At 40.9% G+C, this 15,900-nt stretch overlaps 1 protein-coding gene across 1 annotated transcript in view; it reads left to right on the top strand.

The window, feature by feature from the left end:
- The window catches only part of MBOAT1 (membrane bound glycerophospholipid O-acyltransferase 1), an 82,823-nt gene extending 67,256 nt beyond the window's left edge, over window positions 1-15,567 (top strand). The window contains exons 9-13 of the mRNA XM_074943162.1: window positions 114-217; window positions 5,415-5,479; window positions 6,982-7,114; window positions 11,079-11,230; window positions 13,457-15,567. Of these exons, the coding sequence (XP_074799263.1) occupies window positions 114-217; window positions 5,415-5,479; window positions 6,982-7,114; window positions 11,079-11,230; window positions 13,457-13,592 (590 nt within the window). The 3' untranslated portion in view covers window positions 13,593-15,567. The remainder of the gene's footprint in view (window positions 1-113; window positions 218-5,414; window positions 5,480-6,981; window positions 7,115-11,078; window positions 11,231-13,456) is intronic.
- Window positions 15,568-15,900: the final 333 nt, after the last annotated feature.

Genomic DNA, 15,900 nt, shown 5'->3' on the forward strand with positions numbered 1-15,900 from the left:
GAATTTTCTTATTGTTTATTGAGCATTGTCATTGTGTTCAGTGTCTGACAGACATGTAAAAATAAATGACGCCTGCCACAGTCTAATTTGAATAGTTTGCATTGATGTTACAGCTGATGCAGTCCACAATGCAGCTGGCTATGGGTTCAGTGGTGTTGATGAGCAAGGCAATTTCCATTGGGATCTGCTATCGAACTTAAATATATGGAACATTGAGGTGAGTTAAAAGAAACAAAATCTTGGTATAATTATGGAGTGATGATTATGATGTGGTTCATTAGTAACAGGGATACATTTTTCTCTGCCAAAGGTGTGTCTAGAATTAGTGATTTTGAATTTTATCTTTTGGACATATAAATTGTATTGGTCACACTTCATAGGAAGGTTACATTTGTAAATAGTTTCTAAAGAGCTAATAATGTTTTAATAAACCATTAATTATTGTAGAGTTCAGCAGGTCAATAGATTGCTTATAACAATGATTCATAACCATGATAGCATCTTCTATTTATGTGGTTGTAACAATCTGTTGTTACTATTTTTAGTATTTGTATTGCAATAGCAGGAAGAGGACGCACCTGAGATTAGGGCTCGTCTGTGCTAGGTGATGTACAAATACACTGTAAGATGCAGGGCAGGCCCCAAAGAGCATATGTTCTAAATGGAAAAGACAGACAAAGGGCAGAAGAGGAAACAGATACAGAACGGTGAGGTGACCTGCCCAAAGTCACAGAATATGTCAAGGAACGAGACAGAAATAGAATTAAGAATTACTCCTACCTCAGTTCCCTTCCATTAGACCACACTGTTTCTCATAACATCTGTAATGTATTCTTCATGTCAGTGGCATGCTTTTAACATCCATTAGTCCCTTACAAAATATTTATAAAGGTACCCTTACCATAAAGTGTGACCAACTTATTTCCTGTTAGTTTGTCGCCTAGGATAAATATCTTCTGAGTGCTAATTGCATGAGAAAATGTCTAGGAGTCTGGAATAGGCCATTCCCAATTTCTCCTTCTACAGATTTATTTTCATAGAATAACAGGAGCTCTCCATCTACAATTCATGATTTATTATTTTAGAAGGAAAAGCAGAGGAAACCAATGAGTTAACTGCATTGTAGCTTAGTGATCTATCAAAAGACACAGTCTGGTAACTCATCTCTAAATTTTAGGGGCCCCTATAATTCTCAGTGGAAAAGTTGAAACCATCACTATACCCTCTCCCTTTCATCCTCCCTTTTTTATGCTTGTCTTAGCCCTTGCCCGAGCTTGCATCCATCACTCTTGTAGTATTTTCCCTTGCTCCTTTTTTGCAGCACCCACAGTGGAAACACAGCTCAAGCGTAGAAGCACTCGCAGCCAATTGCAGATGGAAATGCACTCAGCTTCCCCCTTGCCCCCAGGACCTGAGTGGGGAATCTAAAATAGATTGAAAACAGGAATGGGAGTGCTCACTGTATCAGTCAGAGAGGAGGGGAAGCTGGGGAGGAATGTCGCTAAGCAAGAGAAGCTGTGAGTTCCCCAGTACTTTAACCCATTCGCCTATCCTGTAGACCTCATGCACCCTTCCTGCCTCTGGGTCATATGGGCAATGGGGGAGGGTCTGGAGAGGGGACTCCCTTGGCAGGATAGGAGCAATGAGGCCATATCGGCCCCAGGACCTCTGTGATGCCACAGCCTCATTTCCATTTTGGACTTCCCTTTGAACTGATGCTGTCTTGTCTGGCTGTCCTTATGGAGAAGGCTCCTCTAAGAGCACAACCTGTAGGAAGAGCCCCACGGGGGGAGGCCCTGGTGGATGGAGGGAGGTCTGAAACGACGGGAGGCCACAAGGTGCAGGCTCATTTTTTTTCCCCCAGAGTGGGGCAGGCAGGGTTAAATATTAAACGGGCCCATGGGATTGTGGTTGATTAGGAAATTTTAAAAGGCTGATTTTTTTATAAGCTGGTGACTTGGGGGTTATGGTGGGGGAGGAGATAAATGATTCAGAAGACACCTAATTGCTCTTGATGTTAGTCTAAATAAGTGTCCTCTCATTACTAGTCCTCCCTTTTCCTTCTTGCCTTTGGTTTGTAATGCTCACTTGTTGCACCTTGCCTTTAATGGGACTGTGAGCTCTTCAGGGCTGGGACAGCATTTTCCTGAATATTTGTATGTCACCTGTCACCGTGGAAACCCCCTCCTGAGAGATTCTTTTAGGTACTACTGTACAATACATGTCAAATAGTAAGAGCCACCTACGTGCGTAAAGCACTTCTGCATTTGAGCCAAGTGCTAAATGTGGCTGCTGCTGGCACCATTTGATCATGGCCAGGTGAAAATACACTCAGTGCAGGTAGCAGACTGTCAATTAGGAAGTGTTGTGAAGTCTTTTAGGCACAATGAAAGACTAAGTATGTGTGGAAGGCATCAAAGATTTGAGGTAAGTTCATCACTGATCCCCTCTATGGTCTGCCCAAAGAATGCCCTCTCAGGGCTCAGGCTGTAGCCAGAACCTCTCTCTGAGCAGAAGCCCACATCCGTCTCCCTTCTGACCAGGGATTTAGGCTAGCAGCCCCCTTGCAGTCACTGTGATTCTCTTCAGCAGATCTGACCAAAGGCCCAGCCTCCGCACTTGATTTCTCTCCAAGGGCTATGGCCAGGGATTATATGTTGCAGATGGATCCTTCACAGCAGAGTACATTTAAGGATGAAAACATAAAAAGGTCTAATACATACTAAGGGTACCTGGGGGGCGTCTGGCAGGTCACAATCCTTCCAACCCTTCAGCAGGGCGGGGTCCCCTTTGGACAAAAGGCTCGCGTCTGTTTGTTGAATCAAAAACAAGGCTCTTCTGTCAGGATAAACTCAGCCTTTTACATCAAAGGCGCTTTCTGTGTCTCTTTGCCTCTGGCATCTGCCTGATCCAGTATATGCAAACCACTCCAGGGGGTGGTATTTCTCTGGAGCTATTTCTAGTCCAAAGAACTCCAGTAATTATGCCCCAGTGTTTTTAGTTTTTGGAGGAGCTTTTGTAACCTTTCTGCATGGAGTGGAATACACTTCCTAGCTCACAATGATCCATATACCCTTCACAAAGGTAATACAGTAGTCCTCAAAAGATACTGCATGTGGCTGCAATATCTGTAACAGAAGGTTTGAGGAGAACCCTGCCAGAGAGCTTTCCATTTTGACAGCCAGCTTGACTGGCTGCTCTCTTGGAAACACAGAGGGAAAAAATCAATGCTTGCCAAGTGAAAAAGGACAACATTGATAGAAGGAAGGAAATACAGTTCCTTTCTCTAACTGGTACTATAATGCAATTAAGTTGTGTCTGTCAATTAGGGTTATTTTAATTTAACTCTTAGAACACTGATGAAGATTGCTCTAACCTCCAGTATTTTGGACTGAGGTGCAAAAGCACTCAAGTACTCCTTTTGGGCCCCTCTCCTGCCCTACTCCAGTTCACACTTCCCTTGGCTCTCTTAGAAGACCTTGTGAGCTTTGGAAGAGCCCTTTGACCCTATACTGGCATTGGTACAATTGCTGCTGGAATAGTGTGTCCATTTCTGGTATCCACAATTCATGAAGGATGTTGATAAATTGGAGAGCGTTCAGAGAAGAGCCACAAGAATGATTAAAGTTTTAGAAAACATACCTTCCAGTGATAGACTCAAAGAGCTCAATCTGTTTAGTTTAACAAAACGAAGGTTAAGGGGTGACTTCATTATCTACATGGGGAACAAATATTTAACAATGGGCTCTTCAGTCTAGCAGAGAAAGGTATAATATGCTCCATGGCCGGAAATTGAAGCTAGACAAAGTGAGGCTGAAAATAAGGCATAATTTTTTAACGGTGAGAATACTTAACCATTGGAACAATTTACCAGGGGCATGGTCCATCACTGACAATTTTTAAAACAAAACTGGATGTTTTTCTAGAAGATCTGCTCTAGGAATTATTTTTGGGAAATTCTATGGCTTGTGTTCTACAGGAGGTCAGATTTGGTGATCACAGTGGTCCCTTTTGGCCTTGGAATCTATGAAGCTCTGGTGCAGAAAGCCACCTCCTCATGTGATTTATGTTTTGCAACTAGAAAGCAGCAGTTCCCTTGGAGAGCCCATTTTGAGAACCACTTCACAGCATTTTTATTGGTGCTGTCGGATTACTTCTAAGGGAGACTTTCACTCCTTCTAGTCTGGGCTGCACTTTAGAGTGCATTCAAGCAATGAGCAGTAAAGAGACTTCTCTGGTGCTTTTTATTAACAAAGCAAACCTTCAAGATTTGTTCAGGGTGTTAGGTTATCAACTTATTACAAAGGAAAAACTGGACTGAGAATATAGCACACATTAAAATGATCCAAAATTCACTTGGAGAGTTGTTTCTGGAGCGAGTTTCCCTTAAGGGTACACTTCTCATTACAGTAAGCCACAAGGAAACTACAGTAAATAAATAACCTCCAAGTTCTGACATGAACCTAAACGACAAAGCAAAACTGAAACGCCATGCTTAATTCAGCCAGTTTTGCTAAAGTATGGCAGCCTGTCTGGTATATTAGATCACCCATTATTTGGAGACCTCTCTGACATCTAATCACAATAAGGTGAGTTACAGTTGGACTTTTTCAGTCTTAACTCTGAATATCCTGGCTTTTCCTAATTTGTCTCTTTACCTTAAAACCATTCTAGTATGGTTTCTGGCTGTTTAATTTCCACTATATAATTTCCACTAATTTCCTGTGGTCCTCCAACCATGAGAGGGGCATAAAGGGCTTGTTGAGTCAACAGATTGAAGTAGTCACTGCAGAGTGGTTATGTAACTGCTCTGTGGGCTTGCCTCCCCTTTCCCCATTGGTATCTCCCTGCAGCCCGGCTCAGTTTCTCAAGCTGCACTCTGGGCTGAAGATTTGGCCCTAAGTTCATGTACTAAAAATACTTTCCATTTTTTCTTGAGAACAAGTTCATTTACCAGTCTCCCTACCCCCAAGAAGGCATTTATTTTAGAAATCTTTTGTTTTCATAGCACTCTAGGGATTTCCAGTCCACCTAATGGACTGCAAGGTTTAAAGATTAAAAAGCAGTTGTTTGTAAATTGAAGGATTGGGGTGGCATGAATATCTGAAATTAGAAAACCTTTTTTGGCTTTTTCAATAATTTGAAAGATAGCCAAGCACTGTTATTTTGTTTTATAATAAAAAGTGAGATTTTGAAATTGAGTGGCAAGTGTCAGCCATGAGTAAGTTCTTATGGCTGAGTTATAAACTCCAAAACATGTTTATAATGAAATGTTGACACACCCTTGACTGTAGCTAGCTACTACTACTAGCATACTGCATGTAAACCTCTCAGTTTAAAATCCAGGTAGAGACTGGCATTGTCCTGTACATTCCAAAGCCAGTGTGAGATGTTAACTTTCTTCTCTCTCCTAGACTGCAACAAGTTTCAAAATGTACATTGAAAACTGGAACATTCAGACAGCTGCCTGGCTAAAGCGGTAAGAACAGTAAAACAGTCAATTGCTCGTGAGACCCAGTTACTTTTAGGTGGTACTGTTGGCTAGTAATTCTAACTGGTGAATCTGATACATATACAACAGCCTCTCAGTCTCTTTCATTTCTCCCTGTGACTGTAAGAACTTGTGTGCTACAATGTTTTTGGTGCTCTGAAGTTCTTATTGCTACATGTTTGGAATGACCACATTTACTCAAGAGCAGCAAAGCCACGAGTGAGCTATACAGGTCTTCCTAAATAACATTTTTATAGCACCTCTCACTGTCCATATTTTGTCTTCGTTACCCATCTGTATTATTTTGCTAGGAGTTTATCATATTTTATCTCTCTTTCCCTTGCACTTGAAATTGATTAATTATTATTGGAGATAGGCCTGAATTGGGTCTAAACTCCTTCTCCAGTGGGAACTTTGGGAAACCTTGGGTCCTGATTCAAACTTCGTAGCCTCAATATAATCTGTTGCACAGGCGCCAGTCACCACATACTTCAAGTGCCAATTTAGGTCTGTCTTTATAATATGCCAACTTGAGACGCACAAAGTATATTTTGTCCAATGCTAGGGTATTTGATTTCAGACTGTCATCACTATGGCTTACTGTAAATAGTAATATTAATCCAAATTTTGTAGCTCAGTCCTGTCTCTGGTGCTGTGAAAACAATGCTTTGGTATGTGAAAAGTCTGGTTCAAGTCAACTGATGTGACCTCCAAAATACAGGAGTTTATATACTGTTTGTCCTAATTGTTTTTGGTGTAAAAATATGGATCTGAAAAATCTGTTTCTATTGTTTTTCGTGAGTGAAGTAAACAATGTTTTTGGGTAAATAAACTACCATGATCATTTCTTAGGACCATTGCATTTTGAGTTAAAACTCAGATGTTGCAAGATTCTTAGGGTCCTGTTGCTGTGTTTCTGAACTACACACACGGAACCATTCACCTACGTCTTCCTTAGCTGCTAGTGTAAGTCAGCATAGGTCCATTGATTTACACTAGCTAAGGAACTGGCTGGCTGTGATGTAGGGTACGGGCAGCGGCTGATAATATTCTGCCTAAAGAATATTGAAATAGAAAAGGAACTGTGAGTATGTTGCTTTCAAACTCCCACCCACTCTGGAATATCGGTCAAGTTTCTCAGGATACATACAGAGTTCTAGATGGGAAAATGCTGGCATGGTAAATGAGAACCCGCCTCATGCCATGTTATATATAGAGAGGGCATAAATAATATGGCATAAGGCGGGTTCTCATTTACCATGCCTATATATAAGTTTAAATTCCATGATGATTAATTAAATCGCGAGAGAATGCCTTAATCGTGTAAGTAATCCAGTTGACCCTCATGTAAATGAAGGTTTGCAGGACTGGGCCCCTAGTACATAAAGGAGATCAGAAATGTATCTTTAAGATTTAAGGAGATCTGCAGTGTAATGAATATTTGTTACTTGTTCAATCTGCTGTTTTCTGTTTGTTTCATTTCTTCCCAGTGTTTGCTATGACAGGGCTCCCTGGTACCCCACAGCCTTAACATTTATCCTGTCAGCCCTGTGGCATGGTGTTTATCCTGGATATTACTTTACATTCGTTACCGGACTCCTTATGACATTAGCATCCAGAGCAGTACGTAGCCTTTATTGTTCTCTTCAGAGGCTTATGTTAGATTACTGTAAAGCTTTCAGTGCTGGGTGTTTATGTACCTTTGACATACTGAGCCATTTTCATCCTTGGTATAACACCGTTGACTGTACACGAGGGATGAATCCACGTAACACCTTTTTCCGTTGAGATGATCCTCACTGAAATGTTGATCTATACTGCAATAATTGTAGGTGCTTCCTATAATTACAACCAGCCATTGTTCCTATTGATTCAGCTGAGCAGGGACTGTGACGCTGGACTTGGCTACAGTCATAGAGAGAGAGGTGAGGGGCCATGCAAAATGCTAGTGGTCAGTCATACACTTTGTGCATAGGTTCATTTGTCTCATAATTGACCTGGTCAGGTAGAAAGAGCCTCCATCTCATCTGTGTATTGTGATTATTCTGTGTAAAGTACAGACCTCATAGACTGGATTGAGCCAACAGTTGGCTGCAGGCTGTATAGGCATGTCTTTGTAGACCACACCAGTTTCTCCAGAATATGTACTTTCATTTTTTAAAAAAAGAAAAGCTTCTGCCCTTTATGGTTGCAAAAAAAGAATTCTGAATGGGACCGCCGTGCATTGTTGACTAAATCTGCAGATAGATCACACAAAACAGTATGTCTGAGAACTTTGAACTGGCCCCATTTGTTGCAGAAGAATGTTAACTTTGGATCCTAATGATGACAATTTAATTTTACAGCATTACTAACTGTATCAGTTCTGGTCATTCTAGTGGAAACATCCACTGTGAAGAGATTGGAGAGCATCATCACTTTACCTATAGTCTGACCTTGGGTATATATCCATATCAGTTTGACCAAGTTCCATAAGTGAATAAAGCTGGCAATCAATAATAGTTACCATAATACTGTACCACAATAATACTTTGCACTTAATTTGACGCTTCCTTGTGAAGATGCATTCCACAGATTAAAACAAATACCCTCCCCCCCCCCAAAAAAAACATTAAAAAAAACCTCTCCAAATAAACCAACATCTGTAAAAAGAAAAGGCGTACTTGTGGCACCTTAGAGACTAACCAATTTATTTGAGCATGAGCTTTCATGAGCTACAGCTCACTTCATCGGATGCATACTGTGGAAACTGCAGAAGACATTATATACACAGAGACCATGAAGCAATACCTCCTCCCACCCCACTCTCCTGCTGGTAATAGCTTATCTAAAGTGATCATCAAGTTGGGCCATTTCCAGCACAAATCCAGGTTTTCTCACCCTCCGCCCCCCCACACACAAACTCACTCTCCTGCTGGCAATAGCTTATCCAAAGTGACCACTCTCCTTACAGTGTGTATGAAAATCAAGGTGGGCCATTTCCAGCACAAATCCAGGTTTTCTCACCCCCCCCACCCACCCCCCAAAAAAACCACACACACACAAACTCACTCTCCTGCTCGTAATAGCTTATCCAAAGTGACCACTCTCCCTACAATGTGCATGATAATCAAGGTGGGCCATTTCCAGCACAAATCCAGGTTTTCTCACCCTCTGCCCCCCCGCACACAAACTCACTCTCCTGCTCGTAATAGCTTATCCAAAGTGACCACTCTCCGTACAATGTGCATGATAATCAAGGTGGGCCATTTCCAGCACAAATCCAGGTTTTCTCACCCCCCCACACAAACTCACTCTCCTGCTGGCAATAGCTCAGCCAAACTGACCACTCTCCTTACAATGTGTATGATAATCAAGGTGGGCCATTTCCAGCATAAATCCAAGTTTAACCAGAACGTCGGGGGGGGGGGGGTAGGAAAAAACAAGGGGAAATAGGCTACCTTGCATAATGCCTTAGCCACTCCCAGTCTCTATTTAAGCCTAAATTAATAGTATCCAATTTGCAAATGAATTCCAATTCAGCAGTTTCTCGCTGGAGTCTGGATTTGAAGTTTTTTTGTTGTAAGATAGCGACCTTCATGTCTGTGATTGTGTGACCAGAGAGATTGAAGTCTTCTCCGACTGGTTTATGAATGTTATAATTCTTGACATCTGATTTGTGTCCATTTATTCTTTTACATAGAGACTGTCCAGTTTGGCCAATGTACATGGCAGAGGGGCATTGCTGGCACATGATGGCATATATCACATTGGTGGATGTGCAGGTGAACGAGCCTCTGATAGTGTGGCTGATGTTATTAGGCCCTGTGATGGTGTCCCCTGAATAGATATGTGGGCACAGTTGGCAACGGGCTTTGTTGCAAGGATAGGTTCCTGGGTTAGTGGTTCTGTTGTGTGGTATGTGGTTGTTGGTGAGTATTTGCTTCAGGTTGGGGGGCCGTCTGTAGGCAAGGACTGGCCTGTCTCCCAAGATTTGTGAGAGTGTTGCCAACTGTGCCCACATATCTATTCAGGGGACACCATCACAGGGCCTAATAACATCAGCCACACTATCAGAGGCTCGTTCACCTGCACATCCACCAATGTGATATATGCCATCATGTGCCAGCAATGCCCCTCTGCCATGTACATTGGTCAAACTGGACACAAATAGAATAAATTCTATTTATAGAATAGTAAAAGAATAAATGGACACAAATCAGATGTCAAGAATTATAACATTCATAAACCAGTCGGAGAACACTTCAATCTCTCTGGTCACGTGATTACAGACATGAAGGTCGCTATCTTACAACAAAAAAACTTCAAATCCAGACTCCAGCGAGAAACTGCTGAATTGGAATTCATTTGCAAATTGGATACTATTAATTTAGGCTTAAATAGAGACTGGGAGTGGCTAAGGCATTATGCAAGGTAGCCTATTTCCCCTTGTTTTTTCCTACCCCCCCGCCCCCAGACGTTCTGGTTAAACTTGGATTTATGCTGGAAATGGCCCACCGTGATTATCATACACATTGTAAGGAGAGTGGTCAGTTTGGCTGAGCTATTGCCAGCAGGAGAGTGAGTTTGTGTGGGGGGTGGGGGGGTGAGAAAACCTGGATTTGTGCTGGAAATGGCCCACCGTGATTATCATACACATTGTAAGGAGAGTGGTCAGTTTGGCTGAGCTATTGCCAGCAGGAGAGTGAGTTTGTGTGGGGGGTGGGGGGGTGAGAAAACCTGGATTTGTGCTGGAAATGGCCCACCTTGATTTTCATACACATTGTAAGCAGAGTGGTCACTTTGGATAAGCTATTACCAGCAGGAGAGTGAGTTTGTGTGTGTGTGTGGGGGGGGGGGGGGCGGAGGGTGAGAACCTGGATTTGTGCTGGAAATGGCCCAACTTGATGATCACTTTAGATAAGCTATTACCAGCAGGAGAGTGGGGTGGGAGGCAGTATTGTTTCATGGTCTCTGTGTATATAATGTCTTCTGCAGTTTCCACAGTATGCATCCGATGAAGTGAGCTGTAGCTCACGAAAGCTCATGCTCAAATAAATTGGTTAGTCTCTAAGGTGCCACAAGTACTCCTTTTCTTTTTGCGAATACAGACTAACACGGCTGTTACTCTGAAACCAACATCTGTAGAAATCCAAAATGCTTGCAGGCATAAGCAACTGCTAGAGAGTGTAACTCCTCTCTGTTGTACATTTTATAAGCAGTGGTCCGATTCATCCAAAAAAGAACAAAATTGCCCACAGATGCCCATTGGAGAGACAGCCTGGTCCAGTGGTTATAGAACTCAGGAGATCTGAGATCTATTCCCAGTTCTATCACTGACCAGCTGTGGGACCCTGGGCATGTCATTTGAGCATTTATATGCCTCCATTTCCTCTCCCAGTTTTAATCTGTCCTGTCTATCCAAACCGTAAATTCTTTGGAGCATAAGTATGTGGTATGTTGAGGCCTCTAGGTATCTTTGTTATACAAATAATACAATATAAATAATAATGGATGAAGAGTTTTATAGATGTGAAGTGAGTCTGCATGTGTTTACTAAGAAATCTAGGGTTGGGGTTTTTTTAATCCTCTTCTCCCTGATTTGTAGATAAGGAACAATTACAGACATTACTTCCTGTCTTCAAAATCGCTCAAGGTGGTCTATGACATTGTCACATGGTTTGTCACTCAACTGGCTGTCTGCTATACTGTTGCACCTTTTGTTATGCTGGCTGTTGAGCCCACGATTAAGTTATACAAGTAAGTTTCCTCCTTTTAACTCTTATACCTTAGACCTGTAGCCATGGGGCTTTGTTTAATAAGCCAACCTGTGATGGGAGCTGATTAGAATTTTGCCATCATTTGGAGGGAATCCAACAGGTTATTTAATAACATCAGGAGTGATTTCATCTGTATAACTTGATGAATTCATTTAACCATGCTAGAATAATTTTCCTTTTCTTTCTCAGTTTAGGGTTTTTTTTTAAATTCGTATTTGACCTGACTTTCCATGTGTTGGCTGCTGCCCTGTTCAGAGCATCCCAGTGCCAATTATTAACAAGACCAAAGGATGGGGTGGGTAGGAATGAAATTAACCTTATATTGGGAAATGTCTAGGTGAGAAAACAACTAACTTCCAGTTGTAAAATGCTCATGAGAAGGGATTCTGAATTGATCAGCAGGACATAAAGATACATGGTTGATTCATTGTGTATTAAAATAATTTTGTTGCTTTGCACTCTTATTTTATGTGCAGTTACTTCTGTAAGTATTTTAAAAATGAGATAAAAGGGTAGTTCTGAAGATTATATATAGTGAAGCATAAAATGAGTTGAAAAGAGAGACTTGACTAAATTACTTTACTTTTCTTCCATTTTATGGTCAACCTTGTCTAACACAGAATAACAGTTTTTGGCTGAAAAAAGAGACATTCCATTCCTTGATCATAAAAGACTGAAAACTGTTAGTCAAAAGAGCAGCTGTGAGTGAGTCTGTTTGAGAGGTTTTGAATGCTGTCCTTTTTTTAAAAAAAATGAAAATGTTTAGATAAGTTTTCTCCTTACTTAAACAAAACTATTAAAATGCCAACACCAATCTGAAGCTTGTATCAATGTTGGCAAGATTCATTCCCGGCTGCCATTTTAATGTCTCATTGTTCTGTCTTTAGCAACAGCAACAAATAAAAAAAGATAAGGGCTATCTCAGTGTAAAAATATTGAATGTGACAAACTCATGAACACTTATGAATTTGCTCAAAGCGCAAAATTTTGCCCTTTTTGCCACCAAAGGCCATTTGAGGTGACAAAATACCAACATCTTAACCTAAATTCCGTTAATAAATACTTGTAAAGAGATCGCAGTTACCATGCAATACGTGTGAAGGAAAAACTGTCAGTTTAAGTTTAGCACAGCTCTGACCATAGATGGTACCTACACATTTCTGTGTGTTTCACTGACTGAGCATAGGAAGGTAATGTATGAATTCATGGGATTTTCAAACAAGGCGACTGAGCTGAGTGCAAGGTGACACTGTGCCTTTGGAGTAGGACATTGTGGACACGTCTGTGGGTTCAGGCACCTTCCAGGGATTTTAGAACTATGAGGGAAGGAGCATAGCAGGGGCACTGAAAAATTAGGCCATTTCAGGATATGCCTAAGTGGTCAGGTGCTGGACCCATGCACAGCTCCCTGGCCTTCCTCAACCATACGCTATGGGCCCACCAAAATAGGTGTCCCATTTTCCGTTTTAACTAGCTGTTGACCCTGAACACTATCAGTTATAGAAGTAAATATAGGGAAGATGTCTTTACTTTATTTAACATTGTGCCATTGTCTCTCCAATCATGATGTATTTGATGATGATGATTATATTTTATTATTTTATTAATGATCAGCAAATCTAAAAAATGTTCAGAGTTTTAATTAATTTCTGATAAGCAACCAGAAGTTTGGCTGGAAACTCTTCTGTCCTTCAGTTGCTGGTGCCATTTTTTTAGGCACAAGCTGTACTTGCACAAAAGGGAGGCTTTCTGAGAATGTATCCCTGTATATTCTTGAACAGTGGGAGATAAGCTGAGAAGGCCAGGGTTGGGTTTCTCAAACCATAATCATGGGTAGTTCACCTCTGAGTCCATTTCACCTGAATTGTCAAAGTTTGGGGCTAGGGATTGGGAAAAGGGTTCTTGGTTTGGCCCCTTGTCTGATGTTACAATATACGGGAAAATACTGGCCCTGTTGAAATCCATGCCAAACTTCCATTGACTTCAGTGGGTTGGATGTCGCCATATTATAGTGTGACATACTGCTGTAAAATCCTTGTAAAATCCCAGGGCATAAAAGCCTGTCATATATAAGACTATCAGGTGCTTTGTTTTATGTCTAAACCTCTTGAATCAGATGGAGCTGGTTGTAGTGCTGAACTAATACAATTTGTAGCATTCATATATTACTAACAAGCCTGTTATCTCTTTCTCTTTTCGTTGCTAGGTCAATGTACTTTCACATGCACATTCTAAGCCTCCTGCTGCTGCTGGTCCTACCAATCAAACCTCAAGACCACACCATGAGGCAGCTTCAGAATCAAGTGACACACAGCTCTGTTAAAGACAAGAAAGAAAAATGATACCTCAAAGAAAAACCACTGATATTGGGAAGTGAAGTGTCATACCAAAAACAAAAGGGAGAAAATAAAAAGACAATGGCATTGTTATTGCTTAATTTAAAAAGCTTTGGAAAGGACAGACTGGAGCTTGGTGGACTGTATTCCAGATGACCCAGTAACAAAGATTTACAGGCTTGAGGAGCAGTGCTTTTGATTTTATAAATACAGGGACTATTTTTATGGCGTGTTTTTATATATTTAATTTTTTTCACATATACAGATGTTTTTGATCTTTTACAGAAATGTACATTTGATAAACAAAAATTTTGAGATTAAGAAACTAATCATTAAAAAAAAACCTAGCAAGAGTCAGCTTAGCAGACTGGTGTTCTAGGCTGCTGAGTCTTTGGCTTCCTATCCTGGCTATGGCCAGAGCGGCTCCGGGGTGTAGAACCACAGAACCTTGGCTCCTGAGACTGTTGGCATTGACTCCAGCGGAGGAGGAGAGCCAAAGCACAGGGTGCAAGTGCTTCCCATGTGGTCCTGAACCAGGGACCTGCTGCCTGAGTTCAGCAGTTTGGAGACTCCTAATTGCTCTCAGTGACACCTGCTGGTGTGAGGGCGAATTAGTGACTTGGAAACCATTCAAGTAGATTTCTGTGAACATCAGCCACTGGATTGGCCAAACTAAATATAATTAATAAATAAATAAATAAATATAAATAAATATATATATAAAAAAGGAAAAATCAAAATATCATATCCTATGATATGCAGATTAAAACTTCTCTAGCTGAGGCTACGTCTACACTACAAGTGCTCCAGTGGCACAGCTACAGCACTGCAGCTAAGCGCTGTAGTGTAGGTACTTGCTACAGCGACGGAAGGGGGTTTTCCACTGCTGTAGTGAATACAGCTCCTTGGGAGGCAGTAGCTAGGTTGACAGAAGAATTCTGCTGTCAACATAGTGGTGTCTACAGCACGGTTAGGTCATCTTAATTACGTCTCTCAAGGGTGTGGATTTTTCACACCCTTGAGTGACATAGCTAGGTTGACCTAAGTTTTAGGTTTAGACCAGGCCTGAGAGACAAAGATAATTGGGATGTGACTGATGTTCAGCACTACCCTGCAGCTTTGGAGTGATATGTTTTGATGTGATACTTTTATCATCAATATAATGTAGCAATAGGGAAACCTTGCAGATTTAGTGCTTTAAAACTGTCAGTCACGGATCAAAAGCTGGAGGAAGGGTTGGGAATAGATCAACTTGTTCCTCATAATATTATGTATTGGGAAGTAGGAATTTTGTTCACACAAGGATAACAATCCATTAAAAATAAAATTAAAAGAGAACTATACAAGAGAAGGATTGTGATATGATCAAGGGACTGAGAATCAGCAGCTCTGCTTCTGACTCACTGTGTGATGTTGGGCAAGTCACTTAACCTTTTTATGTTTCAGTTTCCCCATCTGTAAAATGGGGATAATAATACTTACCTACCTCGCAGGAGTGTTGTGAGGTTCCATTAACGTTTACACAGCGCTTTAAGAGAACAGGATAAAAAGTGCTATGTAAGTTTAAAAACTAGATATAGTCAGAGAGGACCTCGTAAAGGAACACATGAAATGTGCACCAAATAATTCTGTAAATATTTTTAAATGTTTTCTAAGTTGGTTTTCTCAGAATCATTTAGAAATGAAGCAGTTCCCTTACATACCATTGATTTTCCTCATCTGTCTGAAGTGTAAGTGAACAAAGAGTCTACCACATTTATTTTATTTTAGTTTTTGTATCGGAATAAATTCAAATTCTGCAGAATCCTTTCTTTGGGGAGAAAAATGTAAGAAACCAAAACTGAAGAATGTAAACAGTTACACTTTGTTTCTTGATGGACTGATTTTGCTTTTCTCCCCTCTGCCACCATCCCCCGAATCCCCAACAGCCTTTTACCATAGTGTCTATTTCATGGGAAAGTTTATTTGGTGATTTCTTTTGGAGAAGAGATGGATTACTAAAATTGGTCTGAATAAACAAACTGTTTTTTGTCACTGTGTGGCCTTATTAATGGGAGGGAAGTATGGAAATCTGGAGAGAATGAGCCTGTGTCTCCTGGAGCAAGGTGAAAGATCATTACAGATACGGTGGGAACTAATCACATCTCTGTCTCGCATTTTACAAACACAGTGTGGTTCAGATGCTGCTGCTATTGAAATCCATGCTTAAAAACTCCCATTTATTTCAATGGGAGCAGGATTCATCCCTAAATTGGTTTATTTGTTGTCATTTTTTTTGTTCTGTTTTTCAGTATTACATCTTTTTATTTAAGAA

Source organism: Natator depressus, chromosome 2 (assembly GCF_965152275.1).
Source record: "Natator depressus isolate rNatDep1 chromosome 2, rNatDep2.hap1, whole genome shotgun sequence".
NCBI classification, from domain to species: Eukaryota; Metazoa; Chordata; order Testudines; family Cheloniidae; genus Natator; species Natator depressus.